The sequence below is a fragment of the Neolamprologus multifasciatus genome, chromosome 18 (genome assembly GCF_963576455.1).
Source record: "Neolamprologus multifasciatus chromosome 18, fNeoMul1.2, whole genome shotgun sequence".
In the NCBI taxonomy this organism is placed as follows: Eukaryota; Metazoa; Chordata; class Actinopteri; order Cichliformes; family Cichlidae; genus Neolamprologus; species Neolamprologus multifasciatus.
In genome coordinates, this window is record NC_140456.1 from 7,710,699 (window position 1) to 7,721,036 (window position 10,338).

Consider the following 10,338-nt stretch of genomic DNA (forward strand, 5'->3'; position numbering starts at 1 on the left):
TTGTCTTTTTGCTTGCCCTTTGGCTACTGTGTAGGCCTCCTGAGGAGTGGAGGTGTGCTGCCGCCTGGGCCCTCATCATACACGTCTGCACTCGCAGACATGCTGTGACAGAGAAAGTCAAACTCCTCCAAGTCGGGTCCTTGCTTTGTACTAGATGACCTCGTTCTCCTCTACCTTTATTTTTTTTCCATTTGTTTTTCATTTTAAAGTTTGAGGAAGTACTCAGTGAAAAGATGTTACATTTTGCCCCAAACTATTGAGTTTGGGGCAAAATGAGACTACAGAAATAATCCTCCACTCTCAGAAAATTGATTTATTCACTGTTTTGTTGTTGTTGTTTTTTTTTGGTTTGGTTTTGTTTTTTTTTTTTAAATAGTGTAAAAAGACAACATCTGTCTTCTGTTGCTTAATTATGAAGTACAACACATACTGGAAACTCTGTTCCCTCTTGTCTCTGCAGCCATTTGGCTGTGCACTACGGCCTCTTGTCTCCACGTGTGGAGATGAGGAGTGCTACCGCTGCTAAACTCTGCCCTTTGTCTTCAAGAATCTTCTCAAAATTGCCAAACCATGTTTTATTTTTTAAAATAAAAAAATTAACAAAGGCTTCTGGCTTCAGTACTATAACTTCTGCTCTTCAGCTGACCTTACACTGACCTCTGACGTCTCTCATCCACAGCTGCACTCAGGCTCATCAGAAGCAGAGGAGGAGAACGACCCAGATGGTGCCTATGCCTTTCGCAGGAAGGCAGGCTGCCAGTACTATGCTGTAAGGAACATTACCTTTTGTTCCTTAGAATACCTTAGTTTTCTGTACTAATGAAAATTAGTATTACATGTTTAAGGAAACCCTTACTATGTTGTAAACATAACTTGAACAATGCTTTCCAGTACTGAAGTCAATATATTGGTGCCTGTAGTTCACTGATGAGATGCGGATTGATTCTAAACTGCACAGGTCAGATGTATTGAACTCAGAGAACTGCAAGAACGAGTGGAAAAGGTGAACTTAAGTGTCCTGTCTGTCTTTGTAGGCTCGTCAAGATCGGGTGGGTAGCTGGCCGTGGTGTGGACAATGGGAGGGTGGTTTGGCAGAAGCTCGCTTTCGCTACAGTCTCACCACAGTCACCATGCCACGGCGATGCCTGGGCATGGCTCGACGGCGCGTGGGGCGAGGCGGCAGGTGAGTTCACTTACTGCAAAGTGCTGGCATTTGAATCCAGCTTTACATTCTATGCTCGTCTGTCTCATCTGTGTAGATATCTACAAAGCAAAATCAGCTAAATTGATCACTTTTCGTTGTTAAACCCTTTTCTCCCTCTTTTTCTCTCAGGGTGTTGCTGGACAGAGCATACACAGACTTTGACAACATTTTCCATGGACTGGATCCAGACATGCTTGACCTGCCTGTTCCTCAATCTCCTCCTCCTCCTTCTCCTACTCCTGCAACTACTTCACGCGCACCGGCCACCGACAAGTTTGCCAGTACCTCAGAAACAAATACCTCGGAAAGAAGTTCCTCCTTCAGTTCCTCTCTTTCCCCATCCTCCCCCACTTCCACGGACCTCAGTCAGATACTGTTGAATATAAAGTCGTGCCGATGGAGGCACTTTAGACCACGGACACTACCACTACATGAGCTGGACAATGCCCACCCTCTATTCAGGAGGCTGAGCCGAAGCCTGAAGCGCCCACTCTCGGCCTCCACCACCGGAGGGCAACCCTTTGGCTCCCAACGTCCAGGGAGGGTTGTCCCTACACCCACACCCGTCGCTGGTAGGTGGCTTATCTAACTGTAGACAGACACTGTTGTGTTCTCTTTGGGCTGTGTTGGTTTCATAACTTTATACTCATGGAGACGGTAAGATACCAGCTAGTTAGTGTTAGATATTGTTAGCTATATAGTGGTTTGTTTGTAATTAGCAGTTTTTCATCAGGCAGTATAAAGATAGCTGAAAAGTAAAGCAAAGGTAAAATGTCCTTTTAATTCCTCTGTGGTTTCAAAGAATTCCACTTGTATAAAACTCTGTTGGAAAACAGCCCTCAGCTGCTCGAGCTCAGGATGCAATTTTTCTCCCATATTTTTATTTATTGTGGCGGGTTTTGCTGTCAGGGCTGGGCTAGGTATATGTCAGGGTGAAAAGGAAGCAAAGCCAGACTTGCTTCATAAGGTCTGCACAAACTAAATGGTAGTCCTCAGTAGTTTTGGCATGTCAGTGCTTGAACTAGCTCTCATCCTATTGCATATTCAGGATAGCATGGTCCTCAAGTTGAGAGCGGAACAAAGACTGTCTTCCAATGGGAGTAGGCCAGCAGGAAGGTTCTCGTTACTAATGACTAAACATTTAAAGTAAGAGCACTTTCAGTGGTATGACAGTCATGGATGCCGTTCGCTTGGAGAGTTCGAAAAAGTAACGGTGATAAAGTGAGTCGCCAGCTGGCTTGTTCAGGACACATGTCCAAGTGTGGTTGATTTTTAACCGAATGTTTGCACCTTTTTATTTCCTTGTTTTGTGGCTGTGCTTCAATAGCAAGAATTTCTATATATTTTATTTTATTTTTTTGTTTTTTGTTTATCTAGAACAGCTGTTGCTTTGGGGGTAACACTGTATGAATACAATCTACCTTTCATTCCTTAAGGTGTCAGTTAAAGCAGGATTTCATAAATGAATTCATGACATGCATGGATTTGACGAAGAGACGAAATGCCACAGGTCCCTGGTGGTTTTACTGTGAGGGCAGTCAGGCGGCGGGTGTCTTAATATCGCTGCAACTTGTTTTGATGTGCATGAAAAAACAAGCTGCTTATTGATTTTTCCAAAAAAGGTTCAGTGAGAACCTGAAAGACTGATATAATTAACACAGATCTTTCAAGAAACTCTACTAATATGTATTGTGTATGAGCAAGTGTGACAGCTGCACTTGTTGTTTAAGTAGTTGATTTTTGATTAAATTAGACGGTGTTAGATTTCAAGAAATAAAAATGACATGTGCTCCAGATGGAGGTAATGCCACAGGACGAGCTGTGACTTGGAGATGTACTCAGATTGTGGATCTTATGAAACTGAGAAGTGAAAAGCACACAGGGAATGGATACATCAATAATGCACTGATGCACATAACGCCTTTAAAACATGAGATGAGGACTTTTCAGTTCAAAAACTAATGAAGAAAAACTTACGGCCATGTTATCTACAGGTAAACAGCTTTGATTCAAATACTAGGGTGGATGAAACATCCACAAAAACATGTTCAGGTTTTCTTTGGCTCTACAACACCTAAAACGTCACACGTGACTGGTTTGATGAAGGAGTTTGACATTGACTCAGGCTTTCTACTTCAGAAACTGCACGTTTGCTTAGAGGCATATTTTACTCTTCACCTTAAAACGGAACAATTTCCACCTGGTGTATTTAATTTGCAATGCCAATCCTATTGATGCCATTAAAATCTAACTTAATCAGTTTAAATCTATTAATCAGCTGTCCCGTAGCCGTAGATATGGATATCACTTCAGATTAAATACTGACTTGAGTTTTGCCACTAATAACATCCTATAAATAGACTAATTTGATCCAATGCAAATGGGCTTGGCAGCTAATTAGGACCAAGTATGAAAACGTATTCATGCATTTATTGGGTGCACATTTTATGCTGTTGTGCCTGGCAGGGCTTTATTTGCTGGCGTTCATGACATATGGCTCAACTGATACTTTTGTTTCTGTAGGGATTTAGCCCGATTGAGAGAGCCACCTGTGACATTTAAAAACTCTGTGTCTAAACTTGTTAACTGTATAATCTTGCTTTGTAGTAAACCTCAGTTGTCCGGCAGGAAATCTGAGAATATATTTTCTGGAGTACCCTGGGTTTACCTGAATATGGCCAAAACGATTTCTTTTCCTACCACATATACTCAAAACTGAATGAATCAAAGCTGGAATGTTTTATTGTAGTACAAAAGCCACCAGAAATAACCTGGAGAGTAAATGGATGTACTCATTACCAAACATTGGTCTGACTTTGCATCACTAAAAACTCACTGGTGCCCAAAAGGTGTTAAAAATAATTCAGGAAACCATGTAGTGGTTTTGTTTTGTTCATAGTGCATTGGTTTCTGGTTCGGTCATTCAGTTAATCATGAGCACAGTTTGCAGTAAGGTCTGCAGCATAACAGTAAAATCCAAGACTGAAGATGCTCCTTCGTGACTGAAGTCTTTGGCCTTTGTTGTACTCACTGTTGTTTGCTTCCCTGCTGACTTATCAAACGAGGCATATTGAGTGGGTGTGAGTTGACAGAGTTGGTGTCTGTGTGTTGCTGTTTGATTCAGACTGTTGGAGCAGCTTACTTTTCTTTCCCAAATATGTTTTTTATTCATCCAAAAGTTGTTGAAAACAAATATTTGACCAACTTTCTATCTTCTGGGGAAGAAAGAAAGTTGGGTGGCAATCCATTAGGCACAATGTGTCATGGACAGTGTATCTGAAAGGCTCCGTATGCATCATGTGGTACGTGTCTTGACCTGGGTTTAAGGTTTAATGCCAACCTGCCACTACTTGGCTCAAATATTCTTTGTGTCAAAAGATCTGTTTGTTTTATGATTGTGAATTTGTAACACTGTTTTTGTTTCTCTCAGCTTTCACAGTTGAACAGTACCAGCAGCATCAGGAGCAGCTGTCCCTGATGCACAAACAGCAGCTGGAGCAAGTCCAGCAACAGCAAGCCAACAGCGCCACCACTGCCAACAGCACACAGGTCAGTGTGCAGATCAACTGTCCAGCAGCAGTGATCTGAATTTATATATTTATATAATATATACTTTTTGTTTGATCCCCCCCCCGTAATCTTCAAATCATGTAAACCTGTTACTCTTGGTCTTCTAGCAGACCCTGGCAAATACATTGGACCAGGCCAGTGCTCAGTTTGCCGCCTCGGCCCTCGTGACCGCCGACCAACTGCTGGCTCTGAAAACCAAGGAGGAGCTAGGACCAGGAGTCAATGGCGTCCTGTCCCCCTCAGGTATAACGGCTTCCCACACAACCACTGGTTTGCCCAATAGCCTCTTAGCTTTGAAGGCTCATGTTGTAATCACTGTTGTTGAATTTAACAAAGGTATATTGGTATTGACGATCCCAAAATTGTTTACTTATTGCTTCTAATTCTAGTTATATTTTGAAATTAAAACTAAATTGATTTTTTTTTTCATTTATTTTACAACAGCACTATTAAAATGAAAAGTCCACTTTACCAAATTGTTAAAGTACAGTGTCAGTGAAGTCAAGACAAAGCAAACAAAGGGACAAAGGTAATCATAGTACTAACGCCCTCAATACTCATCAACACAAAAGAGCAGATGGCAGCACAATGAAAGTTCAACAAAACCTGCACCAGCAGCACCCCAACGACTGATGCCGCTTCACGGAGGAGTGTTTGCTAGATAACCAAGAAAAGTGACAAAAGGGAATTTAGATTTTCATTAATCTGGAGATGGAAGCGGGGCACCAAGGTGTCCTTCACCGATCAAACTCCTGCAACCTGAAGTCTGATAATCAGTGACTTTTTCTTTGAATACTGATTTGGTGAAAAGGGAAATAAAACCTCCTGCTTGTACATTTTCTTCTGCCACGCAGCAGATTAAAAACTTTTCATTGTCAAAGTTTTTTAAATTCAAGTTTCTGTTAAGTTAGGTGAACGAGGGGCTTTGAAACCTGTGTGCACATCTACAGTACCTCATGTTTTAAGGATTTGATTCACACTTTGAAGGGAGGGAAAAAAGCTGCTTTGAAACTTTGTGTACTCAACTTCAAATTGCTGTGCAAATTCAGTGCTTCAAATTCATAACAGGAGCAGGTTTAAAAAAAAAAAAAATCAAATAAAAAAAAAATCAGGTGATAATTAAAACTTCTTCTCCAAATCCTGTTTATTCCAACACCACCAAACACCCCACCCCACCCACTTCAGGTGTCTACAAGGGCTTGCACCTCTCGAGCACAGCGTCCCCGTCCCCTGCCACCCCGGCTCCTCCCACTGCTACCACGACACCTGCTTCGCTCCACCCCTGTACCACCACCACCAGCTCCACGTCTGCTACCAGTAACAACAATGGCACCACTCACCCTGCCAACACAACTACCACTAACACCACCACTCAGGTCCTGCTGGGAAATAACAACAACCTACGGCTGAGTGTTCCCGCCACCAAGCGCATCCCCACACCCCGGACACTGAGCACCACCATGTCTACATCCGCCTTAAAGCTCGCCCACGCAGCCGCCGCCAACTGTCAGAAACCCAAGGTCACTACAGCCTCGGCCTCGCCGCTGGACATAGTGCCCAGGTAAGGAAAACTTAAAACACTCGAGGGGTGAAGTGATTTTCTAAGGCTGTACCTAGCTGAATAACACACAGGAAAACGTCAACATTACTCCTTTTAATTTATTACCTTTTACTCAAAGCAGCCATGTCCAACGTGGAACACTCTTGAATGTGTTTGTTATGAACCTACTGAGTTACCAGCAGAGTTGGCAGCTCTCAAAGCTTACTTGTTCTTGTGAGCTCAGTATGTAGTTTAGCTGTCCAGCTTCCACATTTTCTAGTCATTCTGCTCTGTGACAAACAGTTTGTCTGCTTGAGATATATTCCAGGGATGACATGTTAGACTTATTTTCAGACATAGACCAAAAAAGAAGAGACTTTACTTTACACCTTTCACCTACATCTTACTCAAGAATAACGTGTCTAATCACTATAAAACACTTACTTTTATTTTGAAATGTAGCACATTTAGATTTCATCTGTTGCTTTTCTAGTTTGTAGAAACATGAGTAAAACTATTGTTTGTCCTTAAAGCAGGCCTGTTGTGCTTAATTTTAAGACAGCTGAAGTAACAGGTTTATGCTAGCCTGTCTGTGCTAACGGTTTCCCCTTTCCCCCTCAGGGAGAATCATGAACAAGACAAGCCAGCACTGAACAGTCTAACGGACAACACAGTGGCCATGGAGGTTACGTAGCCTCTCATACACCGCTCTGAGGAAACGTGACTCCATTGGGTTTATTTTTTGTTTTTGTGTTGTTTTTTTTAAGGTGCTATGCATCATTCGTTAGTCATGAATGCAAGTGGTGGCGGACTGAGCACGGCAAGGCTGGGTTTCCATAGCAACAGTTTGGGACTTAATTGCAATGCTCGTCTCGTACAATTCCCCCCCCATTTGTTACTGTTAATAGGAAATCTCTGTAAATTCTTAATATGGCAATTATATGTACAGTACTGCATATTTGTAATACCCCTCTCCCCACCCTTGTTCTTGTATATAACATTACTTGAATACAGAATTGTTCATTTGTGATGTTTTGCACTCGATATTAAAAAAAAAAATCAAAATGAAAATTAAAAAGAGAAAACGACAAACTGCAACTGGTGCGAGTATGGGGTGTGAAAGTTATACCACAGAAAAATGTATGTCATCACATGCATGGTGCGGAACCTGCTGTTTGATCTATTTATTGTGCCGTGTTTACAGAGGTTTTCCCCCCACATTCATTAAAATTGTTTTTTTTTTTTTGTTGGTTTTTTTTAAATACACTGTATCCTTCATCAGTTCCCTGTGCTGTAGTAAGTGTTTAGGTAGATTTATACAAAAAAGAAGTCCCCACTATTTTTTTTTTTTTTTTTCTTTTCCTTTTTGGATGTTGTGAACATGGCCGGGGGCTCACCCGTTTTTGTTGGGTGTTCCCATGTGTCTGTTTAAATCCACGCAGAGGTGTGTTTGTTAAAGATTCAGGCGCAGGGCAGTAGAAGATGTGTATTTAGCCCTTTTCAGACGTGATGTGAAGCATTCGGCTCAATCAGTCTCTTAAATTGACGGCACTGTCGTTCAGAATTCACTCACACACATCCCGGGGGGGCTGCTTCGGTTGCCACGTGTACCAAGAACTTATTACATTTGTGGTGATTAGTATTGTGCGAGGTGCAGCCCGCGCTTCTGAATGTTTCTTTGACCAACATCTGCGGGTGCTGCTGACCGTGCTGTACCCACCTGCCCCTTGCACACAAGCAGAGGGCTTTTCTGAATCAGGAGCAGCTAAAATACATCATAGATAAATGTTTTAGTCTCATTTCAAATCTAAATCAAAGATGAAATGTTATCGTTGTGTAACGCAGCTCACAGAGACGCAGGGGAATCGCGCACAGATTCGATCTAGTGCGAGCTCATTCGTCGACGTGACTTAACGCAATCAGACGAGCTAAAGTGGCCAATGAATGTCACTGAGACGCCAACACGTTCAGATGCCGTCAGATTAATTGAAATGTCTGAAAGGGGCTTTTGTTTGTTTGTAGGCATCAGTTTGTCAGTGGGTAAATCAGTCTCCACAAAGCTCTTCCATACATATGTTATTCCTGAGACAAGTAACAAAACAATGGGGATGAAGACTTTCCCAGAAGACTTTGCTGCTTCTGACTTATCTAAGCACTATATATTATAATTTTTTTTTTCTTTTTTTAATTGATGCTGCTTTTGTATGATTTTTGGCCTCTGGTTTCTACCAGATGGCCTTAGTAACTTTTAGTTTTCTCTAAAGGATAATCCCCCTCCCTTTACCATTTTTTTTTTTTTTTTTTAAACAAATATTTTTGTATCTCCCTTCTCCTTTATTTTCCCATGAAAGACTTCATTCTTTTGTTACTTGTTCTGAAAAAAAAAGAAACTAAGGGAGTAATTAAAAAAAAATGCAGTAACTGACATTTATTATCATTCCAGCTTCTGTATAATAAGGAACATGTATCAATTGAGAGAAGAAGAAAAAAAAGAAATGAAACAGTTTTCTCTACTTTTAAAAACTCCAGAAGGCTGAAAGGCCATGAACCACAAGTTATCGGGTGCCTTCATTTGGGAAAAAAGAAAAAAAAAAAAACTTTTAAAAAAATCAATAAAACAAAAAAAATCACTCTCTTCTGTGAAGAGTTTGGTACTGAACAAGGCTACGTGTAGTTTTTCTTTGTCTGTACCACAATCCCAATGCCCATTCCAATGGCCCAGTTGATTCATGATTTTTTTGTTTCCCTTTTGTTTTTGTAAACCCTTCCACCACACACACTCACACACATGGGAAAGACTTAAGAATCCTCTTGAATTGTCACAAAATGAAATAAAAATCCAGGGCATTATGTGTTTCGACCAACATGTCTCCTTTGTTTTTGTTACTTTAATGGTTTCGTTGCGTCTTTGTGTGAAGAAGCTTCAGTTTAGGAGCCAAATTTGATCTCAGGTGGGCCGGACAAGACAAACTGTGTAATCCTCCTACATGTGAACATTTAATGAACCGTCCAATTCCTCATGCAAACTAGATGAACACCCTGAGAGAAAGAACTAAAGAGCAACCCGACTTTTTCCTTTGTTTAAAGTAGTGTAGAGTCAGTGAGCTCCAAAGTGTGGGCTGTGAAGCTGCTGAAGGTGGGCCGCAAGAACTGATTTGTATTATTTACTTTGAAACAAGTTTTTATAACTGATAGATGTTTTACTTAAACTCTTATGTTTGCCAACAGATTGCAGAAGTTGCTGGGGGCATTCATCCCTAAATGCACCGCGTGGTAGTAGTGAAGCTAAAGTTATGACCACTTTGTAGTCTTTCTACTGCTGTGGTTTCGTGTTTTACTGCTGGCAGTAAACACATCCTAACCAACAGCTAATTTTATGTGATAATCAAAGACTGGGGATGAATTCTGCTGATGTTTTTAGTGATCCAGGGCGATGCAAACTTCTCGTTTGGCCTTACAGAAAGCATCTCTGAGGGGCTTGTTACTGGCAGCCCACAGATGCAGTCTACTGCGAATTTCTTCCCACTGATTTTTGTGTAGCTGAAAACACTACGTATGTTCGTAAACTGGTGAAGTGTGGGATGATTAAGTAGCATCAGCACGGTGGTGTTGGAGCTATCGAAGGACTGGAAAGAGTTGGGGAATGATAATGCAGGAAAACTGAAGTTTGTGACTGTCCTCAATCATATCCTGTCATAAGGATATAATCTTTAAACTTTATACTTTTATTACTTTGACACCAGAAACTGATTGTTTTTAAAAGAAATTTGGACTAAAAATGAGTTCTTAAGGTGATATTCTTGTTTTTGTCTTTTTTCCATTAAAAATAGTTTAATTCAGCTACATCATGAGAGGCGGTTAATTTGCTTTAACCAATGACTTCTGCAGAATTGGGTTTAAATGATCGTTATTATATATTGTTATGACATTATGATATAAAAATGAAAACATTGAATACTCCCGCTTCAGCTACTTGATCCAGTTTCATGAGAAGGATTAATAAAGTGTCCTGGTATATCTTTGA

General features: G+C 41.0%; 1 protein-coding gene across 4 annotated transcripts in view; it reads left to right on the forward strand.

Moving 5' to 3' along the window:
• The window catches only part of LOC146497268 (enhancer of polycomb homolog 1-like), a 34,365-nt gene extending 25,187 nt beyond the window's left edge, over nt 1–9,178 (forward strand). For 3 of the 4 annotated variants that reach the window (XM_085140471.1, XM_085140473.1, XM_085140469.1), the window contains 7 exons: nt 680–769; nt 1,035–1,183; nt 1,334–1,776; nt 4,635–4,753; nt 4,882–5,017; nt 5,960–6,335; nt 6,936–9,178. In XM_085140471.1, coding sequence (XP_084996597.1) covers nt 680–769; nt 1,035–1,183; nt 1,334–1,776; nt 4,635–4,753; nt 4,882–5,017; nt 5,960–6,335; nt 6,936–7,008 — 1,386 coding nt within the window. In that variant the 3' untranslated portion in view covers nt 7,009–9,178. The remainder of the gene's footprint in view (nt 1–679; nt 770–1,034; nt 1,184–1,333; nt 1,777–4,634; nt 4,754–4,881; nt 5,018–5,959; nt 6,336–6,935) is intronic. The other variant, XM_085140470.1, reaches the window with a different exon arrangement.
• Nucleotides 9,179–10,338: the final 1,160 nt, after the last annotated feature.